Here is a 16,403-nt window from a genome sequence, read left to right on the forward strand (position 1 = left end):
CTAGAGAAATCTAAGGAATGAAAGAAAGTGAGCTAGTCCTAAATTCTGCTTTCTTAAAAAAAATTAAAAAGCCAAAACAACAAAACCACCACCTCACTGATACGGTTAACTTGCTGTCATTTAACAAGGTTATCAGAAATTGCAAACTCTCTCAAGAGCCACAGGATAGGAAATCATCTCTTTAAAGCCATACCTGGTAGGAACAATAGGATGACTACCACAAGCCTGATTTTGAATAGTTTATTAAAGGAAAGGTGAAGCATCAGTTTCAAATTGTACAAAAGGAAAAAAACCTCATATTGCAAATGTACAATTTACAGAATTACTAGCAAAACCAATCAAGGAGACACCGAAAATACAAAAATTTGATTGACTTCAAACTGAACTGGAAACCCATTGGAGTAGATATTTAGCCTTTTTGTGTGGCATGGTAGTCTACAATTCTGTCAGCATCTGTTTTCCATACAAGACTGTCACACAAAGGATCAGTTTGTGCATGTGCCAGGGCACCTCATGGCTTGCTCCCCGGCCAAAACCACAGGCAGGCAGGGCTAGGGTGGACAGTCCAGTCATTCCTGCGCCTTCACTTCCAGTGAAGCCCACAATTCTGGGAGAAAATGAGGCCCCAGCTCCCCTAACTGGAGCCCAAGAATTGCTGAATTAGCAGAGAAAACATTTTGGTGACCAGGTTTTTTCAGAACTGTACAAATGTTGAGAAAAATCTGTTTTGTGTCTTTACTAAAAGGATGAATAAAATCATCCATCTTGCTTTCCCGCACAAAAGATGATCACTGGGTGTGCAGAATTTTTAAAAATGTGTTTTGTATTTGATAAAAAAGGGAAAGCCTCATGATTCTGTTGCAACTACTTTAAAAACCAGCCCAGAAACAGCTGTGGATGGATTGGTTTGGAAATTGAGGCTTACTTTAGAAATCTGAAGGAAGAAACTAAGTGGGGTTTTTAAAACAATAGCAGCAAGTCATAAAAGTCTAGGCAGAATGCAACTCTAAACCATTGTAGACTGTCCTGAAGATTCATAATTTCTTTCCCCAAAAGAATTATTCTTAATATGCACATTTAACACTGAAATGTAGCTGTAATTCAAGGTAAGCTTAGGAACTTCACCCTCTAAGCACAGACTTCTATGCAGCACATACTTCTATAATCAGTAAACTTAATTCACAAAATTAGCGCATAAGGGTATTAAGTGCATGGGAAGTAGACACAGTTATGTTACACTTAAAATTACTTTCGAATGATGATAAAGGATTTCTTCATGATTATCTTAAGAAAATGGAAGTCTGTGTAACTTGAATTTGGCAGGGCATGAAATAAGTGGTAAAAACAGCAAACTGATAACTTGAGAATCATTTTCGTTTTACTGAGAATACTTTATTTGCTGGTAGAAGTTGCTAAAAATGCACAGAATACCAATAGAAAATGCACTGTATTTGAATCTCCCTAGTCTATATAAAATGAACCGTGTACAGCATCTGTTGGAAAAATGGCTGCATGGACATTTCTTATTTTATGCCCACTTATAAATAAAAATAAACCTTTTTATTCAAGAGTATATAAAATCTGGGAATTTCATATCCATATCCACAGAGGGTGTGTGGTTTTTGGCAGAGATGCACTATGTCAGAATTTCATCTTAGCTTGTCAATGTTCTGCTCCTTCATTATTTGTGTTCCACAAAGGTCAACCAAATCCAGTGAGCTCCAAAACACTCTTCGGCAATTAGGATGAGCTGCTTACTCATAGGTTTAATAAAAATGGTTAGCTTTTAAAACATAAAAAGGCAAAATGTTAAAACGGTTTTTAAATTGTACAACAGGAAAATAAAGTTAAAAATATTTTTTTTTTTACTCAATGTTGAGTTTTCATAAAACAGGTGTATAACAGTGTTTATCTTGACAGCTGTTTTAAAAATTTAAAATTTCTTCCTCCCTCCAGAAAAACACACACATCTGTATTGGGATAAGTCCAATAGTAGGACACAAACGATTTTCAGGTCAGTCTTTCTGAGTGGACATTCACCAACATTCCCTTGGGTAATTTACATGCTCCTCTTCCGTCACTGCAAAAAGGGATTGACCTTAATCATTTGATTAAAAAACAAATCAGATCACATCAAAAGTGTTTTTCCCCATACAAGCTATCACAGTATATAGGCCTCTAGCTCTAAATAATAGAGTTCCAGATTTGTAAATTTTCTTCAGACTTCAGAACATAGGCATTCCAAATCCCTAGAAAAATGATGAGAAACATAATTATTAATTTCATGCATAAACAGGACCCAGGAACCATAAATAAAAAGCAGTAATAATTTAACATTTACTGAATCATCTTCTATGATAGCTGCAGAGTCAAAGAAGTCTGGCCTTAGCTCAGCTCTCTCTCGCCGATTTCTTGATGGAGGCTGGAAAGAGAAACAGGTTTCTTAATTTTTTTCTGAGATCTTTAAGACAATGAATTGTGATAATCAGCTAATATTTCTGACAGTATCATAAATATATAGACCTGCTAAGAGTCAATTTTGAAAGGAAGAAGAGAATCTGGCTTTTATATGAAATAGATTTTTTAAAAACCGTACTTTTGGCTTTTAATTATGTTGGCAAAAACAACGCACAAAACTTTCAAACTATAATGAATACACTGAACATGTAAATACATATAAATAACTTTGGGCCTACATGCCGAGGCCATATCTTCCCTTTCAAGTCACAGAAAAATTTATAAAATTGATTAACTACTAGGTGATAAACCTCTGAATTCCCCAAAGCAGGTAGATGGAAAGTTATTGGATGGTGGGGGCAGATTGGAGTAATATGATCTCATTTATATTTATAAAACTTACAAAAACTTCTCATTATGGAAAATTCACAACATACAAAGCACAATGTTACAGGCTGAATTATGTCCCTTCAAAATGTGCATGCTGAAGTCCTAATCCAGTACCTCAGAAGATGCCAGTATTTGGCGACAGGGCCTTTAAAGAGGTAATTAAGGTAAAATGAAGTCATATGGGTGGGTCCTAATTGAATATAGTTGGGGCCCTGATAAGAAGGAGAGACACATATAGGAAAGACCATCTAAAGACAAGGAAGAAGGCAGTCATCTACAAGCCAAGGAGAGAAGCCTCAAAATAAATCACCATCTCAGGACTTCTAGCTTCCAGAAATGTGATAAAAAAATAAATTTCTAGGCCAGGCGTGGTTGCTCACGCCTGTAATCCCAGCACTCTGGAAGGCCGAGTCGGGCGGATCACGAGGTCAAGAGATCAAGACCATCCTGGCCAACATGGTGAAACCCCATCTCTACTAAAAATATAAAAATTAACTGGGTGTGGTGGCATGCGCCTGTAGTCCCAGCTATTTGGGAGGCTGAGGCAGGAGAATCGCTTGAACCTGGGAGGCAGAGGTTGCAGTGAGTCAAGATCACAGCACTGCACTACAGCCTGGTGACACAGCGAGACTCCATCTATAAATAAATAAATGAATGAATGAATAAAAATTTGTTTAAACCACTCAGTCTGTGGTATTTATTATGGCAGCCTTAGAAAATACACAGAAAAAGCAGCATGATGAATTTCTATGTACCCATCACCCAGTTTCAAAAACTGTCAAACATGTGGCCAGTCTTATTCCACTGAGTCTCACTGTTTTTCCTTTCCTATGTAATTTTGCCTATAACTACTTCAATGTGTTGTCTATAACTGATGAGAACTTTTGAAAAAAACATAACCACCATGCATTACTATTCCTGTAAAAATAAGTTCTTAGTATCACCTATGGTTAGTCCATATCTCAAACATGTCTTCTCATACTGAACAAATTAAGTCCCATATTCGGCATTTTGTTATGCTGAAGCACTGCAGATTTTTGTCAGGCTCAAATTTAAAGCACAAGAGGCCAGATACACATGTGATGCTGAAAGACAGATCTAGTATGAGCTCTCTTCGAAGAAGGTAAAAAGAAAGAACCAGTTTCTGTTAGTATCAGAATTTAAAATATGACTGCTTTGAAAGCAGGCTTGAAAAACACCCAAGCTCATCCAAATGCCCACTGTTTTTGGTCAATGTTACCTCCTCCTCACCTCACCCTTCCTCCCAGAATTCTGAAAATAAGAGGATAATTTTTGTTTGTTTTTTTGAGACGGAGTTTCGCTCTTGTTGCCCAGGCTAGAATGCAATGGCACAATCTCGGCTCACTGCAACCTCAGCCTCCCGAGTAGCTGGGATTATGGGCATGTGCCACCACACCTGGCTAATTTTGTATTTTTAGTAGAGACGGGATTTCTCCCATATTGGTCAGGCTGGTCTCGAACTCCCGACTTCAGATGATCCACCCACCTCAGTCTCTCAAACTGCTGGGATTACAGGCGTGAGCCACCGTGCCCAACCTAAGAGGGTCATCTTACACCAATGCCCCCACATATTTTAACAAAAGAAAAATATAGTGAATTTCTCTACCAGATCAATAACCATGGTGTCCTCAAATTCTTCATTCATATCTTCTAACTGGCTTCGGGATGACATCATCACATCTTCAAAGATGGGCTCAGCATCTTCCTCCATTAGACCCCGACTGGTAAGAAAAAGGTATTGTCAGAAAGCTCATTAGACTCCACCATTTGGAGTCCTGGCTGTTTCTCAGATGAAAGTTACTCTAACCAACTGAAGTACACCTTCCAATCATGACCTACAGACTACACAAATTATAATGAACTCCAAGACAATTAAGAATCATTCCTTTGGTTCATTCAAGATTTCATCTCACACATCAAAAGGAAGTACAATTCAATAATAATGGTTGTTAATATTTATTTAGCTATGTGTCAATTACCCTAAAATTCTTATTGGTACTATTATCCCAATTTTACAAATGAGGAATCTGAAGCACAGAATTTTTTTTTTTTTTTTTGAGATGGAGTGTTGCTCTGTTGCCCAGGTTGGAATGCAGTGGCGTGATCTCGACTCACTGCAACCTCCACCTCCTGGATTTAAGCGATTCTCCTCCCTCAGCCTCCCAAGTAGCTGGGATTACAGGTGCCCGCCACCATGCTCGGCTAATTTTTTGTATTTTTAGTAGAGACGGGGTTTCACCATGTTGGCCAGGCTGGTCTTGAACTCCTGACCTCAAGTGATCTGCCTGCCTCTGCCTCCCAAAGTGCTGGGATTACAGGCAGAGCCACCACGCGTAGCCAGCACAGATGTTTTAGAGCTTGCCCAAGGCCATGCAGCTGCCAAGTGGCAAAGTTAGGATTTAAATGCTGAAAGTATGAAGAACTCACGTCCTCCTTTCCTATCCTATGCTGCATAGCATATCACGAATTGTAATTTTAACTCCTAAGACCGAACATCAAAGATACCCAAGTCATTTCACAAAATGATGGGCATCACATAGTTATCTTCTTGTGACACTCAATGTAACACTTACACAGCATGCCTCACTCCAGTTCTCACTTTCATGTAGTTCATTCCTGTTCTGTCCTTCCGATTTAAGTCTTCTAACTTCGGCTGGCCTAACCAAGAGATCTGCATCTGAGGACTAAGAGAGGGTACTATTATTAATTTTGTAGCAGCAGATGATGAATTTAGCTAATGAGCCCCATGCTAAGAAAGCCAAGGTAGGTTTACTTAATCTCATGTAGTAGGAATTAGTTGGATTTATTCTGGTGCCTTTTTATTAAAAAGGCAGTAAGTTGCCCAAAGATATCTGTAAGTCTCCAAGAGAAGCTGGCTGAGGCTAACTGTTAGATGCTTAAACTATCAACCAAATCTCTGCCAAACAAGGGCTCTCAAGACCTCTGTCTTGGGCTGGTGCCCCACTCACAGGTGTACCTAGCTGGACAGCAGACCCCTAACTAACAAATTATGTTGGCTTGGCAGCTGAAAGTTCTCCAGAATTCAACAAGGAAGAATATAGCAGCTTTTCCTCAGTCTTTATGGAGTCAAATCTGCACTTGTACTCTAAACTTACTGGCACATGGAAGTGTGTGTAAATATGCCTCTAAGGATTTTTTTTTTTTTTTGAGATGGAGTCTTGCTCCGTCATGCAGGCTGGAGTGCAGGGGCGCAATCTTGGCTCACTGCAACCTCCGCCTCCCCGGTTCAAGGGCTGCTTCTGTCTCAGCCTCCAGAGTAGCTGGGACTACAGGTGCCTACCACCACGCCCAGCTAATTTTTTGTATTTTTAGTAGAGACAGGGTTGCACCGTGTTAGCTAGGATGGCCTTTATCTCCTGACCTTGTGATCCACTCACCTCGGCCTCCCAAAGTGCTGGGATTACAGGCATGAGCCACCGCGCCCGGCCAGGAATCTTTTTTTAAGACAGGGTCTCACTCTTGTCACCCAGGCTGGAGTGCAGTGGCATGATCTCGGCTCCCTACAACCTCTGGCTCCCAGGCTCCAGTGATGCTCTCACCTCAGCCTCCCAAGTAGCTGGGACCACAGGCATGCACCACCATGCCTGGCTAATTTTCTTTTGTGGTGGTGTTGAGACAGAGTCTGTGTCACCCAGGCTGCAGTGCAGTGGCGCGATTTTGGCTCACTGCAATGTCTGCCTCCCGAGTTCAAGCAATTCTCATTCCTTGGTCTCCTGAATAGTTGGGATCACAGGCATGTGCCAACATGCCCAGCCAGGAAACTTTAGTGATTTTTTAGCCAATACAAACTGTCACATGAACTTGTTTCTAAGCTGTCTTTATATCATGTGGGGCCACCACCTTGATTAAACCTATAAACCTGGAGCAGGGAAAAGAAGGCAGACCACAGCCACAGCGACTGACAAATGGTAAGGTCAGAGAGGCAAGGCAGGCTGCTAAAATAAGGAGAAACCCACCCTGTAGGAAGAGGGGTGGGGATATTGGTTAGCTCACCCATCTTGGGATGCTTGCCATAAGGCAAACCACCTTCTAGTATACTTGGCAGCACAAGAAAGCCCAGTTATACCATGGGTGACAGTGAGTATCCTCTTGGGTTTGCAGGCTGATCCCTTAGAGCAAAGGGGTCTTATGAAAAGCCAGGATTTGATACTTCTAACACTGTCTCTTTCATTTTCAACCTAACTAAATTTGTTGAGTACAAGTGAGAGTTCTCCCTCTTATCCATCAGAGTAATTCACAGCATTACCCCACCATACACAGAAACATAAGTTAGAAGCTCAGAGAATTTCAAAGTTGGATGGAAAACAACAAAAGATTTTTATAAGCAAAACACACCATCACCCTCTGCTTTCTCTACAATTTGCAGAGGCCTGTCTACTAGAAAACATTTTAATTACTAGCATGGAGAAAAGGTAAGACCTTGATTCTCTCTTTGAGGGCAACTATTCTCAGAATTTATCAAGTAAGATCTTAAAAATTCTTAATCCATGAGAAGTTTGAGTTTAAAATATAAATGTAACAAGACAAAATATTAATTAAATGGATGATAAAGGTCATATAGTCTATTTGGTGTTCAGACTACTGACAACATAGGCTCTTACAGGTTTTCTTGCCTAGGAAGTAACCTGCATTTCTTGGCAAGTCCCTGAGAAGAAACAGACCTGCCCAATGAAAATGCAAATGCTAACTGAAATTAGCACTTGGTGAGACACCATACATTTAAAGGTCTGTGAACTTCCAGGAACTGATATCTTCAACAATGTTTGCAGATTTTGTATAGCTCTTCTCACATAAAGTTTTTACCCTCTGTTTCTGGCTTCTTTTATCATGAAGTGACCAGCAATATGTTCTGATGAACAAATAAAGTTTTTCTTAAATAGTTTTACTTTCTTTAAAGGTTTTTTGCCAAGAAGACAAATTTTTGCTACTTACTTGTGTAAAAAGTCTGGTTCAGAACCATGTTCAGACTCAGGTTCTTGAATCTGGTCTCCCATGGGCCGGCTGTTCTCCCGCAGTACAGTGGACGTGAGTTGTGGTGCTGGCAGGGGGCCAGGGGTCTGAATCATGGTGTCAGTCCTGTTTAGCCATGTGTTATCCAGACTCTCATCTGTAAAATTCCAGTTAAGGTCACAGAATGTTGTGGGTGAACTCTGGTGGCAGTTATAGCACAGACTTGTGAAGAGTGTGGCTATGCAGTTAGACTGCCTACTTTAAATCTCAGTTCCACCACTGACTTCTATGACTTTAATGACTCTGTACAAGTCATTAAACTTCCAAAGTTGAGTTTTCTCATATATACAATGGGGACATCATTACCTAACCTCACGAAGTTGTAGGGACTAAATGAGGTAATGTATGTAACCACTGAATGTTAGCTATCATCACATCATCATCTCTTTAAGTCCCTCCATCTCTCAAGATTCATTCATCCTAGAAGGGGAAGATTGCAGCCAGCCAGAGTTTGCTCAAGCAATAAAGGGCCTATTTCCTGGGCCTCACAAGGGTCTCAGGCAGTAGCAATTAAAATCTGACTGGCTTTTGTGGAGAAATAAGCAAATCCCCTTGCATAACTAGACACTGGTCAATAACTTCTTGCCAGGTTATACATATGGAGATGGGTTGAGAGGTTCACCATTTTCATGTCTCTGTGTCCTTCAGGGAAGCCTTCCCTGATTACCCCCACCCAATCCCCCACTTAACATTTTTTTTCTCTCTTTTTTAAGATGGAGTCTCGCTCTGTCGCCCAGGCTGGAGTGCAGTGGCGTGATCTTGGCTCACTGCAACCTTCGCCTCCCAGGTTCAAGCAGTTCTCCTGACTCAGCCTCTCGAGTAGCTGGGATTACAGGTGACTACTACCACGCCTGGCTCATTTTTGTATTTTTAGTAGAGACAGGGTATCACTATGTTGGCTAGGCTGGTCTTGAACTCCTGAACTCAGGTGATCCGCCCTCCTCGGCCTCCCAAACTGCTGAGATTACAGGCATAAGCCAACACACCCAGGCTTCTCTTTTAATTTCTAGAGGAAATACATTCTTACTCACTTACGACTTAATTATATGCTATCCTGTATTAGCAGGTATGTAATTTGTCATGTGTGTAAACTGTCTCTGTAAAACTTAAGTTTTCCAGGGGCTAGGAACTGTTTTTCCTTCAGAACTTATGAAAACGGTTTATAAAGATCTTTTTTTTTTTGAGACAGACTCTCACTCTGTCGCACGCTGTAGTGCAGTGGCACGACCTGGGCTCACTTCAACCTCCGCCTCCCAAGTTTAAGTGATTCTCCTGCCTCAGCCTCCCAAGTAGTTGGGATTACGGGCATCTGCTGCCATGCCCAGCTAATTTTTGTATTTTTAGTAGAGATGGGTTTCACCATGTTGGCCAGGCTGATCTGGAACTCCTGACCTCAAGTAATCAGCCCACCTCGACCTCCCAGAATGCTGGCATTATAGGCGTAAGCCACCGGCTAAGATGGTTTATAAAGATTTGAGCAGATTAAAGCATTATTTATAAACTATCCTGATAAAATATTACTTTTTTTTTTTTTTTTTTTTTTGAGATGGGGCTTTGCTATGTTGCCTAGGCTGATCTCAAACTCCTGAACTCAAGCAATCCACCCATCTCCCAAAGTGCTGGAATTAAGGGCATGACCTACTATGCCCGGTCAAGTTTCTACCTATAAAATTTCTAGGCTGGGCGTGGTGGCTCACGCCTGTAATCCCAGCACTTTGGGAGGCCAAGATGGGCGGATCACGAGGTCAGGAGATTGAGACCATCCTGGCTAACACGGTGAAACCCCGTCTCTACCAAAAATACAAAAATTAGCCGGGCGCGGTGGTGGGCGCCTGTAGTCCCAGCTACACGGGAGGCTGAGGCAGGAGAATGGCATGAACCCGGAGTTTGCAGTGAGTGGAGATCGCGCCACTGCACTCCAGCCTGGGCGACAGAGCAAGACTCCATCTCAAAAAAAAACCAAAAAACAAAAAAAAAACTACATTATTCTAATATAAGGCTTCTTAAAAAGTATTACTGCTTTGGTTTTCCTTCTGAAGAATTTTAATCCCAATACATAGTATGAATCCCACTGCTTTTCCTCTCCTTAAGTCTCAGAGATGTGTGTGTTAGGCTCCTCCTTTGCCATCGAGCATCCTGTTTCTCCTTGTATTTCTCAGGTTTCTGATATTTTGTTAGACATGTACATTCTAGATTGGCTTTTCTGTGCCTGGAAATACCTACCCATTGTCTTGGTTAAAGTAATTCCTATGATCTGAAGCTCACTACTCAATCTCTTCTTAGTTAACAAAGACACATTTCATCACCTTCTATTCATAACACATTTCATTCAACATTTAATTCAGAACTTTTATTCTCTACCACACTTAAAATTTTATGATAAAAATATTATTATCACTTAGGTTCTGAACCTGGTAAACTCAACTGTCAGCTGTCTACTACATGTCATCTTTTCCAGAAAATCTTCCTATATTCAAAAGTTTGGTCACTGCCTATATGTTCCCAGAACCTCCTGTGTTTGGCACATCAGAGCATTGACCATGGTGAAATCAAACAGCCTGTTTCTGTTCTCTCTCCTCCTATCTGCACTCACAGTATATTAATACCTAATCTGTAGTACTTCGCACAGTTCCTAGGAAGGCACTTGGTAGAAACTTACTGAATGAATTGATAACTCCAGGGAGAACTCATTCATCTTAAATAGAAATAGATACTTCTAATCCTTTAAAGATTACTCAATGAAAATATTTCTTTTAATACTTTCTCATTTTCATCTCTGAAGGATGAAACTCTGCAGCCTAAGGGTTTTGTGCATGCAACCCATCTTAGTCATTTTGTAAATCTCAAATTGACAAAGTTTTCTTTTTTGTAATTTAAACAAATTAGGTTATCTGGTTCCATATAAGCTTCTCTTAATCTTGAAAATAATATTGACTGTACCATTAGTGAACATTATGGATAGTTAAAATCTCTAAGCTTTAGTTTCTTTTGTGAAAAATTTAAATAATAGTGTTGACTTATAAGACATTTATACACTTATGCCAGAGACTGACTTAAGTGCTTTACAAATATAAGTCAAATAAATGATTAAATGATATAATGCATGTTAAAACATATTCCTAGTACATAGCAAAAATGTGATGAATGTTGGTTAATAAGAATATTACATTGAAGAATGGCTAGACGCAATGGCTCATGCCTGTAATCCTAGCACTTTGGGACACTGAGGCATATGGATCGCTTGAGTCCAGGAGTTTAAAACCAGTCTGGGCAACAAGGTGAAACCCTGTCTCTACGAAAAATACAAAAATTAGCTGGGTGTGGTGGCACATGCCTGTAGTCCCAGCTACTTGGGGGCTGAAGTGGGAGGATTGCTTGAGCCAGGGAGGTTTTGGGGCTTGAGCCAGGGAGGTTTGAGGGCTGAAGTGGGAGGATTGCTTGAGCCAGGGACAAGACTCCAGCCTGGGTGACAGAGTGAAACCCTGTCTCATTAAAAAAAAGGCCAGGTGCAGTGGCTCCCGCCTATAATCCCAGCACTTTGAGAAGCCAGGGTGGGTGGATCACTTGAGGTCAGGAGTTCGAGACCAGCCTGGCCAACATGGTGAACCCCTGTCTCTACTAAAAATACAAAAATTAGCTAGGCATGGTGGTGGGTGCCTGTAATCCCAGATACTTGGGAGGCTGAGGCAGGAGAATTGCTTGAACCTGGGAAGTGAAGGTTGCAGTGAACCAAGATCATGCCACTGCATTCCAGCCTGGGTGACAGAGGGAGACCCTGTCTCAAAAAATAAATAAATAAATAAATAAATAAATAAATAAAAAGAAATGCCTGTAGTCATTCTTTAGAGAAAAGTCCAGGATCCTACAGTACAAAGACAAGATTTTATATTTTCTTTCTCTGGACTTTTAAAAAAGAGTTTAAGTCCCAAAGCTGTAATTTGAAAGGAAATCTTAAACTTTGTGGAGATTTTGTTAAACTTGAACAGTAACATTTATATTAATTCTTTTATTCCTTTTGAAATATAGATGCTTTGAAAACTCAAAGGTTAAAAAAAGAAAAGAAATACAGATGCTGCCTAATTTACTGATTGATGCTAGATATGAGGCATTACTATACAATAATGTTCAGATAATTTATTGAATGCTACCTATGTGCCAAGCACTGTGCTCAGTACTGTGTGTGTACTAAGTGGTTTATTTGTAGTTTCTAATATTCACGGGAACTGACAGGATAAATACTCTGCTCATCCTTCATTTGATGAATGATTGAAACTTAGAGAGGTTAAGTAATAAGCTCAAAGGTTGCATAGCTGATAATGAGAAGGCCAGGTCTGAATTCTGGAACTCTGATGTTAGAATTTGTACTCCTCATCAATAGTCAATACTGTCTCCCCAGTAATGAAAAGAATCATTAGATTTAAATTCTAATTAATTTTGCCATAGAGTTTAGCAAAACCTTTATTAGTGAGTCATTTTTTTAGGCAGCACAGGTAAGATGCTGAAAGATAAGAAGTTATAAAAAGAACAAGAGAGAGGACTCAGATCACAGCCCTCCTCTTGGTTTGGAGAAAATTTATTACAAGCATGGAGAAGGGGGAAGATTATTTGAGAAAACAAGCATTTTTACTTTGAGGCTTCTCTTAGTAATTTTAACAGGAATGTTTTGTTTTAATAGAGCAATTTTTATTTATTTATTTTTACATATAGGAATATCTACTACTGATCAGATTTTCATGACAATTTAACTTCCCATTCCCCACAGTCCAAGAGGGTTATAAAACCAGATTTAGCCATTACTGCCTTTTAAAAAAATTAAATGATGGGAGTCTTGCTCTGTCACCCAGGCTGGAGTGCAGTGGCATGATCATAGCTCACTGCAACCTCAAACTTCTGGGCTCAAGTGATTCTCCCACCTTAGCTTCCCAAGTAGCTGGGATTACAGGTGCATGCCACCAATTAAAAACATTTTTTTTCTTACAGATGAGAGTCCTGCTATGTTTCCCAGGCTGGTCTCAAATTTCTGGCCTTAATTTCCTGATCCTCCTTCCCTCCCCTGAGTAACTGGGATTACAGGTGTGAGCCATCATACCTGGAGGCCATCACTGTCTTATTGTTCCAACCAAGTGGTAGAACTGGAAAACTATTCTGGTATATTCAATTTGCTGCAGAAATCTACCCTCAAATTACCTGTATCTCACCTATATTAGGAAGAATTTTAATGGAATAGCATTGTGACTATCTTACTTTATATTTTAATGTATTAGAGGCATATAGTATAGGAATTGATTTTATAGACCTAGCTAATTGTTTCCTCTTTTGGTCTCTCTTCCTTTATGCTCCATGCTTCCTCAACTTCTTTTTCCTTGACGCTTTTCTGTCTTACTTTGTCTCTTCCAATCTTTTTGCCTTAACATCTCATTGTGAATCAAATATACAAGGAAATCATGTGCCTGATACTATTATCTTGCTTCAAAAGATTATTTGCTACTTTTTCTCTTTAAAACCAGGCAAATTGTTTCTTATAGTGTAAAGGTAGACTTACCTTCTACTCGTTTTTTATGAAGTGGAGGTCGTCCTTTCTTATTCCTTACTGATGAGGTTTTGCTGCTGCTACTTCCACTGTTCACAGACATTCTATCATCTTCACCCCCAGTGACTAATGAATTTCTATAGGAGATGAGTGGAAGCCATACATCTTCCCTCCTTTCCATCATCTGCTCGGTAAGGAATTTCTCTAGGTATGAGTGACTAGAAACACAATAGAAACAGCAGTGATTTTCATGGAAGCAGTTCATACATCACTCACTTTTTCTTAATCTGAGGCTCTCTCTCTGCAGGTTCTGAAGAATACCTAAGGACACACATTAAATTATTAACAGTGGTCCCCTTTGGAAAGAGAGGGACCGAGAAAGTTTTGTTTCACATATTCTTGGGATACTTTAAAGCAAGAGAGTATATTACCTAAGGGTATGTATGTATGTATGGTCTTTCCCATATTTCTTCCTTTGCTTTTAAACACCAATGTTAAAAAAAAATCAGAAGTTTAGCTCAAAAAGATTATTGAGTTTTCTCATAAAGTGTTCAAGCCAAAGCAGGATTTCTAAGATGGTGGAGTAAGGAGGCTGGCATGCCCTCTTTCCAGGAAAACAACCTTTTAACTAGTAAAATTTACAAAATACAATAATTTAAAGTCTTTGCCAATTCTCTTAAAGGCATACAGCAAATGGAGAAAAATTTATTCAAGAAAATCTGGCCAGGCACAGTGGCTCATGCCTGTAATCCCAGCACTCTGGGAGGCTGAGGTGGGTGGATCACTTGAGGTCAGGAGTTTGACATCAACCTGGCCAACATGGCAAAACCCAGTCCCTACAAAAAAAATTAGCCGGGCATGGTGGCACGCACCTGTAATCCCAGCTACTCAGGAGGCTGAGGCAGGAGAATCGCTTGAACCTGGGAGGCGGAGGTTGCAGTGAGCCAAGACCACCCCACTGCACTCCAGCCTGGGTGATAGTCTGGAGACTCTATCTCAAAAAAAAAAAAAAAAAAAAAAAAAAAAAAAAAAAGAGAATCTAATACATTTTGGTAAGCACAGCAAAAGTTTGTAGCATTTGATCCACAACCTGTTCCCTTCCCTTGTTTCCTTCTCCCTGCCACTACAACTCTATATTTTAGAAACTCTATATAGTCCAGACAGGTGGCCAAGAAGATGGGGGTTCCCTCTCTCTCTAGTTCCCAGGCTACCCTGAAAGAAAGAAGCATACCATTTGCATTTCTCATCACCTCCCAGCCCTGTGTTGTATAAGTTCTATTCTGAACAGCAACCAGGTAAAATGAAGCTCCTTTTATCCCACCTAGCCTCCACCCCTGGGGTAAAATGCTACCCCGGGCACAGCAGGCTGAGAACATTGGGGCCCTGAATGCCCCACCTCAAACTCCCTGTCGAGATATTCCAAACCTTGGGCAAGCTGAGAACCAGGGGTTACCTATCCTCTGCTCTTGATGGAGTGAAAATGAGAGGGTGCTGGTAGTTCTCTGACACTAGCAGCAACAAATGACAGAGCAAAGCACCCAGAAGTTCCACAGAGAAAACCAGAGAAAGAGCCAAGAAGAACCTTCCTGGTGTCACAGTCAATCCTGGGAGGTGGATTTGTTAACTAACTGACTGTTGTAATCATTTTACAACCTATATGTATATCAAGACATTATATATACACCTTAAATCTATATTATTTTTTAAAGGATTTTTTCCGGGCCGGGCGTGGTGGCTCAAGCCTGTAATCCCAGCACTTTGGGAGGCCGAGATGGGTGGATCACGAGGTCAGGAGATCGAGACCATCCTGGCTAACACGGTGAAACCCTGTCTCTACTAAAAAATACAAAAAAACTAGCCGGGCGAGGTGGCGGGCGCCTGTAGTCCCAGCTACTCAGGAGGCTGAGGCAGGAGAATGGCGTGGACCCAGGAGGCAGAGCTTGCAGTGAGCTGAGATCCGGCCGCTGCACTCCAGCCTGGGCTACAGAGCGAGACTCCGTCTCAAAAAAAAAAAAAAAAAAAAAAAAAAAGGATTTTTTTCCCTTTTTTTTTTTTTTTAACTAAAAAACAAGTGATTCTTAATTTCGGTATCTCCCTTCGATTCATTTGAACATAGCCTACCAAATCCTCCACTGTGTTTGTGTTTTGTTTTGTTTTGTTTTAAATCATCACAGCACTGGAAGAATGTTTTATCACCAGTCTTTGGTGGTTATTAATAGGTTGCTGAGCTAACCTGGCATTTCATATGTTTCTTCTTATATGGAAGAAGGACAACATTTTATTGTTATTGATCTGCTTAAGTAATTGCTATGCTTAACGTTTCTTTTGTTTATAGGTTTCAAATTTTGTGAGTTCATCTGTTTATCCATTAAGCATATTTGGAACAGGTTTAAAAAATAAAATAAAAAATAAAAGTCCTGGGAGTTGAGAAAGCTATGCACATATCCTACGCTGCCTTCACTCATGGGCAAACAAGGGAAGGGAATGAGGCAGACTTGAAACATTCCCCAAGCCACATACAGATCTATCAACATAGGGAGGAAGCTTCACTGGCAAAAGTGGTTTAAATACAACCTCTCACCAAACACTGGCTGAACAAACAGCTATTCTTACACCCAGGAGCAACTCCTAGGAGGCCAGGCTTAAAAATGAAATAATATGCTTCTCTGGTCGTCTGAAGACTGTGCACAGCCAAGGCTGCCTTTTCTCAGGAACAATCAGAGAGGTATCTTCCAAGCTGCTAGTCCCTGGCCTAAAATGTGGGTCAAAAAAGTAAATACCCTGAATTATGAAAGCAGCCTGCAAGCGATACACATATCCAACAGTAAAGGGTAAACCTAACTGGCTAAGGGGCTTAAGCACCTCTGATCAGTAAGTGGCTTATGCTAACCCAAGGGTGACCTCCTCAGCAGCCAAGACAAATGATAAAAACAAAGGAAAAAAGATCTAAGCAAAGACATCAGAGGTTGCACAA

At 40.4% G+C, this 16,403-nt stretch overlaps 1 protein-coding gene across 6 annotated transcripts in view; it reads right to left on the reverse strand.

Moving 5' to 3' along the window:
- Window positions 1–226: 226 nt before the first annotated feature.
- The window catches only part of STAG1 (stromal antigen 1), a 398,006-nt gene continuing 381,829 nt past the window's right edge, over window positions 227–16,403 (reverse strand). For all 6 annotated transcript variants that reach the window (XM_050779584.1, XM_050779585.1, XM_050779588.1 and 3 more), the window contains 6 exons: window positions 13,442–13,647; window positions 7,822–7,996; window positions 5,442–5,552; window positions 4,475–4,589; window positions 2,342–2,422; window positions 227–2,249 (listed from right to left, as the gene is read on the reverse strand). In XM_050779584.1, the coding sequence (XP_050635541.1) occupies window positions 2,226–2,249; window positions 2,342–2,422; window positions 4,475–4,589; window positions 5,442–5,552; window positions 7,822–7,996; window positions 13,442–13,647 (712 nt within the window). In that variant the 3' untranslated portion in view covers window positions 227–2,225. The remainder of the gene's footprint in view (window positions 2,250–2,341; window positions 2,423–4,474; window positions 4,590–5,441; window positions 5,553–7,821; window positions 7,997–13,441; window positions 13,648–16,403) is intronic.

The sequence above is a fragment of the Macaca thibetana genome, chromosome 2, assembly GCF_024542745.1.
Source record: "Macaca thibetana thibetana isolate TM-01 chromosome 2, ASM2454274v1, whole genome shotgun sequence".
Lineage (NCBI taxonomy): Eukaryota > Metazoa > Chordata > Mammalia > Primates > Cercopithecidae > Macaca > Macaca thibetana.